Here is a 16,144-nt window from a genome sequence, read left to right on the forward strand (position 1 = left end):
ATCCAGACAGGAGAGCCCACACCCAGCTCCCCTCCCTTGGGCACACCCAACCCTGCCTGGTCACGCACTCTGGCCCATGAGACCCAGCCTCAAACATACCTGTGCAATGTACATTAAAGGGACTTGGAACTTCCTACAAGGTCGCACTCAGGGACCACCATCTGAGGTGGGAGTAGGGTGGGATCTTGGGAAGTTGACTGGCTGTCTGCTTTCTCATTTCATAGAATTTCATATAGTCGAGAAAACACTGATTGTTCTATACATTGATGGAAATTTCTCTGTAGTTGTAGGTGCACAAACTTACACATTTTCTATGTGGAGTTCACCCACCCAGTCTTACTTATATGTGAGGCACTAATGCAACTAGACACCCAAAAATACCCATATACCACAAACTATTCCAAGCACAACAACTTACACATGCATGCATACACTCAACCACAGTTGTATATTCACAACCAGGCACACCCAGATACCCACAAATGCACTCACATGTAAAGAGATATGTTCAGCTACTCAATTTACATTCAGAAAGCAGGTACGCATACATACGCAACTTGTCACACTTACATTCACACACATACCCAAGCAACATCCACCAAATTCACACAGATGCAAACACTAGCTTCATATGCACAAATACACTCAGAAACATACCCAAACACATGTATACTCATACACAAACACAATTATACCTGGATATACACACCGAGACATACAGGCCCACACAGACCTAACAAACACTGTGTACTCACTATTACACACAGCAATGCAAGCACACAATGGAACACACAAGCAAGTATTAAACAAATATCCACAAATATGGGTTCAAACAGTTACAAATATGTCCAGTAATAATGCATATACTTGCACTATGTGCACAACTATATTCACACATACCTGCACAGTGACACATACAATCAGATTTATAACACACACAAGTATACTTACACAAATATGCAGTTCCTAAATAAATACGCACATGTGCACTCTCACAAGTGCATCCAGAAATGAACACTTACACAATTACACCCACTTCCACAGTTTACACACCCTGTCACACTTGGCTGACGCCACAGACTCAAACACAGTCACCCACAACTACACTCATGATGCATACATTTCGAAACTGCTCCCCACCATGCATGTGTACACGCCACACTTAGATACTCACATACAAATGCACCAGAAGTACACATGCAGACATTTGCAGTTATACCCAGTAACAGCTATTCAAACACACAAACACAAGTAGTCACAAGTATACACACTTTCAGTGTCTGTCACACACTCCTTCACTGACCTACACCACACCCTTGTACAAAACACAAGTACACATACACACAAAGCCACCAACAAAACACAGAGACAAATACACCACTCCTACATCCTCAAGACAGACATCTATCTACACAATACAGATCCTCATACACACAACATACGAAAAACACGAAATCCCCGCATACATATGCGTACCCGTAGACACCCTCAAATGCACTCGTTCAGCACCTACACACTTTCAGCGACACATAGAGATATGAACACACACATTCTTGTGTGCTCACAATACACAATCAGAAACAGGTGCAACCACGCACAGCTAGCTGCCTTCTGGCCAGGTAGACAAGCCCACACAAATGCTCACACTTGCATCCAAGGTCAGCACACACATTCACCAACAGAGGGTCCCTCATCCTCTCCAGTGCGCTCACACGCGCGCACGCACGCACACATACCTAAACACACGCACACACGTGCGCGCGCGCACACACTCCTCGGCAGCCTCCCCCGCCCCACCCTGCGGCGAAGGCCCAGGCCAGGCCTGGGCACCGGGCCGGGGGTGGGGCGCACCTGGGCTCCGCCCCGGGGCGGGGCCGACGTAGCGTCGTGAACGCCGGCGGCCGCACCTGGCTCCGCGGCTGCCCGTCTGCAAGCGCTGCGCAGCGCAGCGCAGCCCAGCCAGAGCGAGTACGGAACCGGCATCAGCAGCCCCGGCAGCGCCATGGTGGAGGCGGCGCCCCCTGGGCCCGGGCCGCTGCGGAGAACCTTCCTGGTACCCGAGATCAAGTCGCTGGACCAGTACGATTTCTCGCGAGCCAAGGCAGCGGCCAGCCTGGCGTGGGTGCTGCGGGCCGCGTTCGGGGGCGCAGGTACCCGCTGGGGGGCGACAGGTGCGGGGGGCGGGCCTGGGAGGTCGCGGTATTGGGAACAATAGTGCGGGCCGCCGGGATTCCCCGGCCTCCGGGTTTGCTGCTCGGACCAGGCGGTGGACTTTGGTCTCGGCTGCGGGAGCGCGGTGGGGGTGGGGCCGGCGGCCCAGCTCCGCGCCGGGACCCCGGCGTCGCGGCCCCAGGTGAGCGGGGCAGTGTCTGTAGGCTGCCTGGGGTCTCCAGTGCGGGCCTTGTCTTGCACGCTCTCCTTTCCTTTACACACTCGCATCACGCGCGCGAGAACTCCCAACTCACACCCAGGACCCACATCCGGAGGCCCGAACAAATACCCCGCGTCGGCCCTGCCTGCGCTGCGGGAGGCGCGGAGAGCTCCGGGAACCCTCTCTTTCGCCTCCATGTACCCGGCCGTGGCTGGCAGCTGTGACTTACTGCCTCGTTTTGCCTTGGAAGCTGTAGAGCCCAGTAGTAGGGAAATAGCTTGTCCAAGATCGCCTGTGCCAGGTGCCCAGGTGCAGACCCTTCTCCCACTCCCCTCCACCCCCGACCCCCAGGCCCACTTGTGTGAGGAAGTCGGCCCCCGGAAGAGGGAGAATGTGGGTGGGTCCTTGGGATTAGATGCCCTGGGCAGGCTCAGGCAGGGCCACATGCCAGAGCTGGGAGCCAGGGCCTGGCCAAGGGGAAGTTGGGGTTAATTAAGGACTGAGCCTTCCCCGGGGGATGCCCTGACCAGCCCCTGGTCCTGCTTACTGGTCTTGGCACCAGCTGGGCACAGCCCATCCTCCCGCAGTGGCCTTCCCAGATCAACCTGTTCTGGGTGTGGGTCTCTGTGATAGCTGTTCCTCTCTTGGTACCGCCCAAGCCTCTCTCTCTCTCCCACTCTTTCCCTGCACCCTTGCACACAGGACCCATTTGCCCCAAAGGATGTGCCTGAGGAAGAAAGGCTCAGGTCGCCTCGGCCCCTCACATCCCAGGTTATGAGGCCCTAGAGGGCTCACCTTTGGGAATCAGAGTTGGGTTTGAGTCCTAGCTCCACCAGACTGTGGACAAATGATCTCAGTTCTCTAGGCTCCCATTTTGCTCTCTGTAACAGAAGGCATTTCTTTTTACCTATTCATCTGTTTGGCAAGTATGTTGGGGCAGTGCAAGAGTGATTGGAATCCTGGCCAGTACCTTCTTCACCAGGTGGCCAGGAGGCAGAGGAGAGAGCTCCACTACAGAATCCTCCACACTGTGTCTGGCACATAGTACATGCTACATAGATGCTTGCTATTACTGCTGCTAGCATCAGTGTGGTGTTTTTATTAATAAAGTATGAATATTAGTCATCGTCCCCTGGCCAAGGGACAGCAGAAATTACTATCCCATTTCACAGAAAGGGAAGTGAAGTCCCCAGAGGAAATACACTGAGTCACTGACCCAGCTCCCCGTGCTGCGTGACACCCTCCCCAAAGGTCAATTTCAATCAGTTCCTCACCCACCTTCTCTAAACAGAGGGGGCCGAGGAAGGTGGGACACCAGGTCCTGAGAAGGAAGTGGGGAACACAACTCTGCATGGTTCACGGACTCTGGGACTCTTTACTGATGTTTTTGGGTGCTAAGCCAGTGCTGGGTGCTCAGGATAGATTGGGGGTAGGGGAGCTATGAGACATAAAGCCAGATCATCACTGCCTTGACTGATAAGTAGAGGCTGCAGCAGATCCCGCGTGGGGAAGACATTCCTGAAATCTTCCAGGGAGGGGAGGAAAAGAGAAGGCTCCCTGGAAGGACAGCTGGAACCTTCACGAATGCATAGGAGTTTGCCAGGGGGAGGCAATCACATGTCCTAAGGCATGGGGTATGGAACATACTTAGAAGAACATGGGGGTCCTGGTGATAACTGAGGGAGGCTGGTGAAACTGAGGAGGACCTCTCAGGCGATGAGTGAGGACCTGGGCAGTGGGGAGTTGTGGAAAGTGTTTGGGGACTGGCAAGGTGAGATCAGACATGCAAGTAAGTGGCTGAGGAAGGGGTAGTTCTGGTGACTGCAAGGCACAGGTGTGAGGGGACTGGGGAGCAAAGCAGGCAGGTGGGCTCTGCAGAACTCTAGCTCAGAGATAACATAGAAAGAGAGCCATCTTTAAGCAAGTTTGGGGAACAGTGCATGCAGTCCCTCAGGCCTTCAGAATATCAATGTGATGCACAAGGAAACTGGGTTGGTATCAGCTCTGCCATTTGCTAACTGCATGCATTCTGGCAAGTTCTGTCTGTTGTCTGGGCCTTGGTTTTCTTATCTCCACAATGGGGATGCATATGTAAGTGCTGTAAGGTCTAAATGGCCAAATGTATGAAGATGGTCGTGGTGTAAGTAAATGCTAGTGGCACTTAAGAGCTGCTGTCCCCTATGGCAGTCACGAGGCACCATGGCTGCTCCGGACCGCAGCATGCTGTAAACGTGGTACACCCACTGGCTTCTGAAGACCTGAGATGGACTAAAGAGTGTGAAATATCTCATTAATAATGTTTTTATACAGATTACACGTTGAAATGATAATAATTTGGGTGTACAGGGGACCCTTGAACAACACAGGGGCTCGGGTACTGACCTCCACCCCCACCCCACTGCACAGTGAAAAATCTGTGTATAACTTTTGACTCCTCCGAACTTAAGTACTAATAGCCTATTGTTTACCTTACCGAAAACATCAATAGTTGAGTAACGCCTATTTTGTATATTGTATGTATTATATACTATATCCATACAATAAAGTGAGCTAGAGAAAAGAAAATGTTATTAAGAAAACCATAAGGAGGAGAAGTTGTACTTACAGTATTTACTGAAAAAAATCCACGTACGAATGGACCCATCCAGTTCAAACCCACGTTGTTCAAGGGTCAGCTGTATATTAGGTTAAACATATTACTAAATTAGTGTTGCTTTTTTCTACTTTTTAAATGTGGCTACTAGAAAATCTAAAACTACACGTGTGGCTTGCACTATATCTCTGTGGGACAGCATTGCTCTGTAACAAATGCTAATAAACAGTGTATGGTATAGAATGATGGTTGAGTTTGGCTCAGGAGACATTTGGCACTGTCTGTAGACACTGTTGGATGTCACTGCTTGGGAGGAAGGTGCTACTTGCATCCAGTGATTAGAGACCAGGGATTCTGCTCAACATTTTACAACACAGGACAGCCTACCGTACCCCCCTGGTGAACACAAAGAATTATCCAGCCCCAAATGCCAACAGAGCAGAGGTGGAGACACACTATGACAGAGGAAGTGCTTGGTAAACATTAGCCATTGGTAGTAATATCTCACCTCATGTATTCATTTTGAAGGCCCTGATAAGTCCTGCAGAAAAGAAACGTTTAATTTTTGACAATGGGAGCAGGAAATGAGTAGGAGCTGGAGAGACAGGGAGGAGGGTTTGATTTTGAAAGATGCCAGAAGGTTGAAGTTGATTGAATGTTGGAGCAGGAGAGTGAAAGAGGGATGGATGTTTTTCACTGCAGTGGGAACAGAGAGCGGGAGCAGGTTTGGATCAAGATGCAAGGATTATGGGAGATGCCAAGGCTACAGCTGGTGCTCAGATGGCAGTAGAGGCCATCATATATGTGGGGAGTGCATGTCTATTTACAGGGCTGCTGAGACAGCTGTCAGAGGTCTGCCTTGAAGGGACATGTATGGAGGGGGCTTGGTTTGAGTGGTGGGAAACTGGGAGACACTTGAGGGAAGGATAGCTTCCAGAAGAGAGTCCAGGCAAGATACAGGCCCACTATTGTGCATTGGGTGGCTACTGCTGGCCTTGAGGAGGCTGGGATCTGGAAGGGCAGGAGGCAGACCGGGGAGGTTGGGGTGAGGGTAGGCTGGAAGGAAGTGAAGCCTAGAGAACTCTTCTTTCAAGGAGCTGAGCTGAGGGGCAGAAAGCAGGCACAACTCTCCACAGGGGTGGGGCGTTAAGTGGGGAGGTCAAGTGCAATTTTAGGGGGTAGGTAGAGAGCCCAGCCAGGGAGGGTCTGAAGGTAAGGATGCTTGGGTCGTTGTGGATGGGAGATACCTGTGAAGAGAGGCACCTGAGGAAGGTCTGGTCATATTCAAATGTTATAAGTAATAGAATCCTGCCCCCATTCTTTCAAACACACACAGAACCCCAATATACAAAACAGCTTCTCTGATTGGAATGAGTTGCACCTCCCTGGGAGAACCCCATGAGGGCAGGAACCACCACACTGGCCTTCCTGGATTTTTCTGGCAGCTTATTCTGATCTTTCTCCTCCTCACCCTAGAGTCCTACTTGAGGCCCTGCTACCACCCCCTCTCTTTTGGGCTTTCTCAAGCCTCTTAGTCTTCTGTCTCATTCAGGGTTTCCGTGGCTGCTTCTATGACATGCTCTCACTGCTCTCCTAAAACCCAGGCCCTCACACTGAGTCTCCTGGACCGCCATCTCAGTCAGTACCCTCTTTCCCATAGAACCCTGGGCACCTCCCTCCACCTCCTCCTTTCAGTCACTAAGTTTAGACCAGCCACCCCCCCACCAAAAAGTCTGCAGTCTGTCCACCTCCCCCATATGGTACCCTGCAGCCAGCCCCCAAATCGAACCTGAATGAATATAGTCTGCCCAAGGCCTGGATTTGAAGGCCAGTTCCATCATTGCCCCATTGCCCCACTGTGTGGGCTTAGGCAGGTGCTTCCTAGGGTTGCAGTAAGGTGTAAATGGGCCTACAGGGGTGTTGTGGGGCACCCAGGGAGCTATTAAGCGATATTGGCATTGTTATTGCCTTCTCCCCTACTCCCCCCGCCCCACAACAAGACCTCTCCCAGCCTGCCCTCTCCCCCTCTGCCCGAACACTGTGCTCTCTTCCACCTTCTACCTTTGCATGTGTCTGGAACACCACCACCCCTTCCTCTGGCAAACTCCTCCACACTTGCATCTCCTTTCCCGGTGCCATCCTCCTTGGCCCAAAGTCCCCCTCCCCCTTAATTGGAGCCATGTGATGGTGTGGGTGTAGTTGTGGGTGCAGTTGGTTGGTTTCTGGTGGTCCTGACTTGCCCTCACCCGCCTTGTCTGCACAGAGCATGTGCCCTCGGAGCTGTGGGAGCCCTTCTACACCGACCAGTATGCGCAGGAGCACCTGAAGCCTCCGGTGACCCGGCTGCTGCTCTCGGCTGAGCTGTACTGCCGGGCCTGGTGCCAGGCGCTGCCGCAGCTCGAGGCACCCCCCAGCCCCTCTGCACTGCTGGCCCTACTGGCACGGAGGGGCACAGTGCCCGCACTGCCCGAGCGCCCTGTGCAGGAGGCCGACCTGAGACACCATCCTATCCTCATGGTAGGCCACGCCCACTGCGCTTGGCTGGTTTCTATGGCTCCACCCACAAGGCTTAGCTCCTCCCCCAAAGGCTCCTCCCCCAGGCCTGGCACCTTCCAAAAGATACTACTATGGCCTTGGAGAACTTGCCTACATGGCCCACCAGATCCTAAGACCTACTGTGTGACCTCAAAGTCCAGCCCATCAGGAAGTGGCTCTGCCGGGACTCTTGTCTTGGCTTCTTCCCTGAGGTCCCGCCCCTCAAGCCCCTCCCACTTTGTTTCCTCCCCTTTATTCCGTTCTGACCTCACCTTTCAGTCCTTGTGCCCACAGGGAGCCCACCTTGCTGTCATTGACGCCCTCATGGTTGCCTTCGCCTTAGAATGGACAAAGACGCTGCCCGGTCCTTTGGCCCTGGCCAGCTTGGAGCACAAGCTCCTTTTCTGGGTGGACACGGTAGGTGGGGTTGGGACAGGATGGGCTCGGGGTCAGGATCGCCCAGAGCACTGACCTCTCCTGGCCCCCCAGACACTCCGGTGGCTGCAGGAGAAGACGGAGCAGGAAGCAGCCCAAAGGGCATCTCCAGCAGCCCCTGCAGATGGGGCAGCCCCAGCACAGCCCTCGGTGAGACAGAAGCAATGGATGGAAGGAAGGGCAGTCAGAGGGCTGGGTGGGCAGGATGGGCGTATCTCGCGGCCATTTATGCATTGAGGGTGTTGGAGGTGACTCTTTCTCCCCCCCTCCCGACTCCCACCCCTCCCCTGTGTCTGCCCCTCTCCTCTCCTCTCTGCCTCTATGGTGTCAGTGCCCTACACGCTGGTACTGGAAGCTGGTTCCTGTAAGTGGGGCTGCCTCTGCCCCATCTGCCTGCCTGCTTGTCCCTCTGTGTCTGTCTGCCTGTCTATTCCTCCTACCCCCCCTGAGCTGTAAGCAAAGGAGATGTGACCCCCAGCCCTGAGGGACAGAGAGAACCCCTCTGGGATATCTCCGATGTCACTGAGAGGGCAGACCCCCTTCCCTCCCATCAGTCAAAGAGGGTAGAACTCCTTTAGCTGGTCCACTGAGCCAGGTGGGGAGTCCTCAGGAATTTCTGAAGGGAGGACCCCAGCCTATCAGACACATGACCCATAGAAAAGACCCCTCCTAGCCAAGAAGAAGGTGGCTGATCTTTCCCAAGACCCCAGCTTCCCTAAGTAGAGATCGCAGCTTTGTGGGGTGGGGAGCATGACAAGGGGAAAGTGACCAGTGCATGTGGGAGGAGGTTTTGGGCCAGCTGGGGTCCCCACCTTTTCTCATTCCTGGGGCCTGGGTTGGGGGTTCCTCTCCTTCTGCCTGCCTGCCTGCCTGCTTCCTCTGCATCCCCTCCTGAGCAGGGCCTGGGTCTTTTGTGAGGGGAGGATTCTCTGCATGGAGCCTGCTTTGTGGGGTCCCTCCAGGCTGGGAGGAGCTGGGACCCCCAAAGCCAGCCGGAGTGCAAGGAGGGAGCTGGATGGCTAAGGGCTCAGGACAGGGCTCAGGGCCTTCCCGCCCCCTGCTCCTCCTGCCCCGCTGATGGCTGCTCCTCTCCCCTCAGCACGCAATTGCCTTCTGTTTGAAGGAGTCGGGGAGCAAACCCCCCATGGTAATGTATCCCCCACCCCAGGGTCCCAGGGTCCCCTGCCCCAGCCCCCACTGCTGGCCTGGCTGCTCAAAGACACCTCCTCTGCCTTGCTGCTGCCCTTCCCCCCTTCCAAGCTGGCCCTCACTCTGGCTCTGGGACCCCCAGCTTCATGCCCCCTCGTGGTGGAAACCCCAGGCCTCCCTGCCCAGCCTGCATGACCTCTGACCTGACCCAGCTCCCACCTACAGATCCGTTACCGCAAGGACCGTTCCGTGGCCCGATGTGCCCCCTGCTTTCCCACTGTGACTGGCCTCCAGGACCTGGCCAGTGGAGCCGCACTGGCTGCCACAATCTACTGCTATTGTCCCCAGCTGTTGCGACTTGAGGGTGAGTGAGCAGGCCTGGGCAAGGCCCTGCCCTCAGGAGCCCAGTGTCCTAAGACGCAGTACCAGGCATCTGTTCCCAGACCAATGCCATCGTTATGAGTGCATCTTCCAGAATTAGCAAGCTTGGGTTTAAACTTTTCTCTTCCCCTAAGTAGCTGTGTGACTTCAAATAAGTGTCTAAACCTCTCTGCGCTTCATGTGACTCATTCCTGCAGCAAATAGTTCTAGCATGAATTGTGCCAGGCCCCATTTTAGAAGCCAGGGGTCCACTGAGAACAATACAGACCTCGGGTGGCTCACATCCTAATTTGGGGAGAAAGACAGTAAGTTCATCCAGAAGACCATTCAGATGTTAGGTGCCCTAAGGGCACAGAGTAATCAGGAAAAGCTTTTTGAGTTGAGTGGTCTAGGTTTTGGAAGTAGCAGATGCAGAGACCTGAGGAACAGCCTGTCACAGTACCCACCTCGTGAAGGGTGCCTGGCACCAGGCCACAGGAGGCCCTCCTTTTTCCGGGGCCCCTGCTCCTTCCCATAGGCCTGGGCCTTCTGTCCCTACAGAGGTCTGTCTCAAGGACCCCATGTCTGTGGCAGACAGCCTATACAACCTACAGCTGGTGCAGGAGTTCTGCGCCTCGCGCCTTCCTCATGGCTGCCCACTGTCCCTCGAGGACCTGCTTTATGTGCCACCGCCCCTCAAGGTAAGGCCACCTTGGGGTCTGGTGGGCCAGTGTGGGCGTCCAGGCCATGGGTCCAGTGGGCTTAGCCCGCCTTCTGCCTCCAGATCAACCTGGTGGTGCTGTTGGCCGAGATGTTCGTGTGCTTTGAGGTGCTGAAACCTGACTTTGTGCAGGCCAAGGACCTGCCTGACGGCCACGGTGAGGCCTGGGCCTGGCCCAGTCCGGGTGGGGATGGGGGTGGTGCACACCCTGCCTGACCTTCCTCTCTCTTCTGCAGCCTCCTCCCCCCAGGCCACAGAGTCCTCCACACCTCGGAACAGCAGCAGCAGTAGGTACGCTCTTCCCGTTGGGTGAGTGTCCCCAACCCTGACAGGCTCCTCCTCCCATCTGATCACTGAACAGGGCTAAGGGGTGCTCTGCGCCCTACTACGGGAGAGGTGGGGGGTGTCTCATGGCTGATGGGTGTCTCTTGGCAGTTCTCCTGTTTTCAACTTCCGCCATCCACTCCTGTCACCTGGTGGCCCCCAGTCCCCACTCCGAGGATCCACAGGTGAGGGCAAGGGGATGGCATGGCCCTGGAAACAAACCCCCAAAGACTGTCCCAGCTGACTTCATATTGTCACCTTGTGACCCCACCACTGGGTCCCTCTGGCATATGGTGACACTCATTGACCCCCACACTGACCTCCCCAATGGCTCAACAGGACTCCCTAGTAACACTAAATGGACCCTAGCGATCCATCCATATACTGACCCATCAGTGACTCATCCAGTGACCCACCCTGGCTAACCCCACCCAGGGTCCCCAGTGCCTCCCTTAGTGACCACTGAGTGGCCCCTCACCAACCCCCTTCACAGGCTCACTGAAGTCCTCTCCATCCATGTCCCACATGGAGGCCCTCAGCAAGGCCTGGAACCGGCAGCTCAGGTGGGTGCATCTGCAGGGCCTGAGCAGTGGAGAGGGCTGGGCCAGAGTGGGGCTAGGGCGGGGCCAGGGCCTGACCCAGGGACTGACCCCTTCCTCTGGCCGCCCAGCCGTCCCCTTTCCCAGGCTGTGTCATTCAGCACCCCCTTTGGCCTGGACAGCGACGTGGATGTCGTCATGGGAGACCCTGTCCTCCTCCGCTCTGTCAGCTCGGACAGCCTGGGCCCCCCGCACCCCATGCTGGCCCTGACCCCTGCCCACCCCCCACCAGAGCCCGGCGACCTGCCTACCATTGAGGAGGCCCTGCAGATCATCCACAGTGCCGAGCCCCGGCTGCTCCCAGATGGGGCTGCTGATGGCAGCTTCTACCTCCACTCACCTGAGGGGCCCTCCAAACCCCCATTGGCCTCTTCCTACCCACCTGACAAAGCACCTGTCTACTTGCCCCACCTCGAGGGCCCCTTGGAACTGTCTCCCTGCCTGGCAGGGGAGGTACTGAAACTGCCAGCCCGATCTGAGGACGCCCCAAAGGGGGCAGTTTCATCAGCTGCTGGCAACTCTGAAGTGAGGATGACCAGCTTTGCTGAACGCAAGAAGCAGCTGGTGAAGGCCGAGGCAGAGGCTGGAGTAGGATCCCTGGGCTCCACCCCAATTGCACCGGAGGCCCTGAGCTCAGAGATGAGTGAGCTTGGAGCCCGGCTAGAGGAGAAAAGGCGGGCCATAGAGGCTCAGAAGCGGCGGATAGAGGCCATCTTTGCCAAGCACCGCCAGCGACTGGGCAAGAGTGCTTTCCTGCAGGTGCAGCCGCGGGAGGCTGGAGGGGAAGCGGAAGCAGAGCTGGAGCCAGAGCCAGAGTCAGCTCCTGATGGGGAGCGGCCATTGGGCGAGGGCCAGGGTGAGCCATCCCCACGGCATAAGGTAGTGACCTTCTCACCAGAACTGGGCCTGGTGCCTCCTGAGGGTCTGGGGGACTATAATCGGGCAGTCAGCAAGCTGAGTGCTGCACTGAGCTCATTGCAACGGGATATGCAGAGGCTCACGGACCAGCAACAGCGGCTCCTGGCCCGGCCAGAATCCCCTGAGCCCACCCCCCCTCCTGCTGCGTGGGTCATCCCTGTCCCCACTACAGGTCCCAAAGCTGCATCTGCTAGCCCTGCACGGCGCACCTCAGCTGCCCGGCGCAGCCCTGGGCCGGGCCCCAGCGCAGCACCCCGCAGCCTGAAGCACACGCGGCCAGCAGAGCTGCGACTGACGCCCCTGACAAGGGTGCTCACGCCTCCCCATGATGTGGACAGCCTGCCCCACCTGCGCAAGTTCTCGCCGAGCCAGGTGCCCGTGCAGACATGCTCCTCCATCCTCCTGGCCGAGGGGCCACCTCCCAAGGAGCCCATGGCCAGACCAGGTCTCATCGAGATCCCACTGGGCAGCCTGGAAGAGCCCTCGGCTGCGAATGAGGGACGCGGGAGCCCCCCTGGTGCTGATGACTCCTTAGAGGAAGACCTGCCTTCAGAGGGAGTTCCCTACTCCGGGCTGGGCTTCTTCTATAAGGTGAGCTGCTTGAGTGGGTGGAGGGAGGGAGGGTAGGAGGGATTGTCAGGGAGTGGGGAGGCAGTGGGCAGGTGGCTCAAAGGGCGGGTGGACATGTGGTCAGGTGGAGAGGGCATTCCAATGGATGGACAAATAGATGGAGCTGGTGGATGGACAGGACAGGTGGGTGAATGGGTGGCTATATAGCCACGTGGGAATGGGCAGACAAGGTGTGTGGGTAGATAAGATAGGTGTGGTGGGCAGACACAGAAAGGGTAGATGAGTAGACAGCTAGGTGGGTGTATGCAAATGGATAGATGGGCGGGTGAAGGACAAAATGGACTAGGACAAAGTATCTCCTCCCTGTCCTACTAGCTCCCTCATGGTCCCCCTTCTTCCCCAACTGCCTTGCCAGTTCCCCTTCCTCATGGTACCCCTAGCCTGGGCCACCATCTCTCACCTAGACACCTGCAGTCTCAGCCTGACTGGTCTAAGCTGACCCCCTCCCCCAAATCCCTGGCCATTTGCACTATTAAAAATCTTCTGTAGCTCCCCTCGCCCTCAGAGTTAAACCCATTCCTCAGGCTTCCCGGGACTGGGACTGTGGCCTGGGCCGTTCTCCCCAGCTCTGCCTCCCTGCTATGCCACATGCTCACCAGGCTTGTCTGGCCTTGGGGCCTTTGTCCTTGCTGTTCCCTCTGCTTGGACCGCTCTCCTCACTCCTTCCCAGTTAAGTCCTCCTCCTCACTCCCTGGGCTGTTTCCTCCAGGAAGCCCCACTTGGTGCCTCTCACACATATCAGATGATCTTCCTCACTGGGTTAAGCGCTTTGTGGGAGCAGCGCCCGGGCCTGCCCTACCCGTTGTGCCAGTACACAGCACATGGGGCTATGCATAAAGTGGGCAAACAACTAAATACCTTTAGAACAGTTATAAAGTCCAAAGGACAGGTGAGTGGCTGGCAGGCTGGATTGACTGATCAGACTATAGCTGTGCAAGGGAAGAGACAGCCCACCAGACTCAGTGCCTGCCCCCAGGATGAAGACAAGCCTGAGGATGAGATGGCTCAAAAGCGGGCCAGCCTGCTGGAGCGGCAACAGCGGCGGGTGGAGGAGGTGCAGCGGCGGAAACAGTGGCAGGAGGCCGAGAAAGAGCAGCGGAGGGCGGAGGCTGCACGGTGAGCTGGCCCGGCCCCGGGACCCCTGCCACCCATGACCCCATGACCTGTCTGAGCACTCCATTCCCTCCACCTGTAGGCTGGCGCAAGAGGAGGTGGCCCCAGGCCCCCTGGCCCCCACGGCCAGGGTCCCAGTTGAGGAAGAGGTGGGCCCCCGGCGGGGGGAGTTCACGCGGCTTGAGTATGAACGCCGGGCCCAGCTGAAGCTGATGGATGACCTGGACAAGGTGCTGCGGCCGCGGGCCTCCGGAACTGGAGGGCCTGGCCGTGGGGGACGGAGGGCCCCCAGGCCACGCTCCGGTTGCTGTGATGATTCGGCCCTGGCTCGAAGCCCAGCCCGAAGCCTGTTTGGTGAGGCCCATTGAGAGGGGCAGATATTTTGCAGAAGCATGGCAGGGGAGCTTACATAGGTGACTAGGGTCTCAGGTGGGAGTACTCTGCCTGCTGAGTGCACTTCCAGAGGGATGTGGGGGCTGTGGTAGGGTAAAGGCTGTTGGGCAGCAGTGGCCCGGAGTTCTCTCTAGGGCTTAATGGATGAGGGCCCCTTGGGAACATGTGAGGGTGAGAGATGTCTTTTGGGGGCTGCACAGGGTGAGGGTCTGTCAGGCAAGGCTCCACTGGGCACTTTGGGAGGCAGGGGAGCTTCAGGTAGTTTCTGACTCTCGCACTCTTCCCCAGGTTCACGGCTCAGCAAGGTCTACTCCCACTCCACCCTCTCACTGTCCACTGTGGCCAGTGAAGCCCCCAATAACCTTGGCGTGAAGAGGTCCACATCTCGGTGAGTTTGGCCTGGGCAGGTGGCCTCTCCAAGTCCGCATGTGCATGTGTGAACTGCCATGCGTGCTGTGGTGTGAGTGTGCAGAGATGCCATGGAAGGGCTGAAGGGGCGTGTGCACAGTGGGACTGTGTACCTCATGCGCAGGGCCCACGGAGGTGTCTCTGGGCCAGAGCTCAGCATGCCTGAGGCTGGGAGGGCAGCACAGACTCAGGAGCACATCCAATGCACGCACGCACCTCCCCCTCTGCCAAGGATTCCAGGCTGTCCCTTCCCTAGTCCCACCCCATACTGGCCAGTGTCACCCACCTCTTGACTGCATCTCCATCCCACTCTTTCTCCTGCAGGGCTCCATCCCCATCAGGTCTCATGTCCCCAAGCCGCCTGCCTGGTGGCCGTGAGCGCGACTGGGAAAATGGCAGCAATGCCTCTTCCCCTGCATCCGTGCCTGAGTACACTGGTAAGCGGGACCACAGGTGGCCAGTGCTGGGCCCCACCCATGCCTAGTCATCCCTGCTGACCCCCTACTCCCTAGGTCCCCGGCTATACAAGGAGCCCAGCGCCAAGTCCAACAAGTTCATCATCCATAATGCCCTGTCACACTGCTGTCTGGCAGGCAAGGTGAATGAGCCGCAGAAGAACCGCATCCTCGAGGTCAGTCTGTCCGGGGACAGGGGGGCCAGCAGGAGGTCGGGGGCCTTGTGGCACTGACTGACTGCCTCCTCTGTCCACCAGGAAATAGAGAAGAGCAAGGCCAACCACTTCCTGATCCTCTTCCGGGACTCAAGCTGCCAGTTCCGGGCCCTCTACACCCTGTCAGGGGAGACTGAGGAGTTGTCTCGGCTGGCGGGTTATGGCCCCCGCACAGTCACACCTGCCATGGTCGAGGGCATCTACAAGTACAACTCAGACCGCAAGCGCTTCACTCAGATCCCCGCCAAGACCATGTCCATGAGCGTGGACGCTTTCACCATCCAGGGACACCTCTGGCAGAGCAAGAAGCCCACCACCCCCAAGAAGGGGAACAGTGCCCCCAAATAGCCCTGCACCAGGTGGTGCTTGTCCACCACCCTCTTAGAGGACAGCCTGGAGGACATTCAGTGGGTATTCCTGGGTCCTGTCTGTCCCCAACCTTGTCGGGGGGGCTGGAGTCCCCCCCCCCCCAAACTTTTGTCTCGTCCTGCTGTGGGGGCTGAGCTGGGAGGTTCAGGGACTCAGGGCTCAGCTCAGTCCCCTGTCTGTCCTCCCTCCCTTCTTGAATAAAATAATTTAAAGAGCCTTGAGCACCGGCATCTCTGAGCCTGGCTGGGGCACCGGTTTCCTGAGGGTTTTCCAGTTTCCTGTATCCTGTTCATTCCCAAACCTGTTCCAGCCTCCAGCTCCCTTGCTGGCCCCATTGCAGCTCCAGCCAAGGTCATGAATTCCGACAATATCCCACCCCACCCCACCCCATAACCATGTCTCAGCCCCTTCACTAACTCTTGGACATGGGAGGCTTCTGACCAGCTCTCCCTCTCCCTGTGGCCTTCCCCATCCCTGCTCCCTGCATTTTCCTCCTCAGCGCATCTGTTGTCTGTCTCAGCTCTCCTCCAGCCACCTGCCTGCCTTTCAAGGCTCA

The 16,144-nt window shown here is 56.8% G+C and overlaps 1 protein-coding gene across 8 annotated transcripts; it reads left to right on the forward strand.

Moving 5' to 3' along the window:
* Positions 1–1,892: 1,892 nt before the first annotated feature.
* Positions 1,893–15,809, forward strand: CAMSAP3 (calmodulin regulated spectrin associated protein family member 3). 8 transcript variants are annotated; one of them, XM_090290409.1, is made up of 19 exons: positions 1,896–2,150; positions 7,228–7,481; positions 7,794–7,916; positions 7,989–8,084; positions 8,266–8,298; positions 9,034–9,081; positions 9,309–9,451; positions 9,982–10,144; positions 10,228–10,321; positions 10,401–10,455; positions 10,600–10,673; positions 10,982–11,051; positions 11,159–12,596; positions 13,612–13,751; positions 13,831–14,102; positions 14,430–14,529; positions 14,874–14,986; positions 15,062–15,180; positions 15,262–15,809. In XM_090290409.1, the coding sequence occupies exons 1-19, from the start codon at positions 2,003–2,005 to the stop codon at positions 15,565–15,567; spliced, it is 3,789 nt and encodes a 1,262-aa protein (XP_090146535.1). In that variant the 5' UTR covers positions 1,896–2,002; the 3' UTR covers positions 15,568–15,809. The 8 variants fall into 8 exon arrangements, with proteins under 8 accessions (XP_090146530.1, XP_090146531.1, XP_090146532.1 ...); XM_090290408.1 differs by having other exon boundaries at positions 9,309–9,447; positions 10,005–10,144; XM_090290410.1 differs by lacking the exon at positions 8,266–8,298 and having other exon boundaries at positions 1,897–2,150; positions 9,309–9,447; positions 10,005–10,144.
* Positions 15,810–16,144: the final 335 nt, after the last annotated feature.

Source organism: Furipterus horrens, unplaced genomic scaffold (assembly GCF_987537825.1).
Source record: "Furipterus horrens unplaced genomic scaffold, mFurHor1.1.pri manual_scaffold_10, whole genome shotgun sequence".
In the NCBI taxonomy this organism is placed as follows: Eukaryota; Metazoa; Chordata; class Mammalia; order Chiroptera; family Furipteridae; genus Furipterus; species Furipterus horrens.

Bases quoted from the DNA above. Each gene is read 5' to 3' on its own strand.
- CAMSAP3 (XM_090290409.1), top strand. From the start codon at position 2,003: ATGGTGGAGGCGGCGCCCCCTGGGCCCGGGCCGCTGCGGAGAACCTTC. The intron at 2,151-7,227 runs GTACCCGCTGGG...TTGTCTGCACAG, and splicing joins GGCCGCGTTCGGGGGCGCAG to AGCATGTGCCCTCGGAGCTG. The intron at 9,082-9,308 runs GTAATGTATCCC...TCCCACCTACAG, and splicing joins CGGGGAGCAAACCCCCCATG to ATCCGTTACCGCAAGGACCG.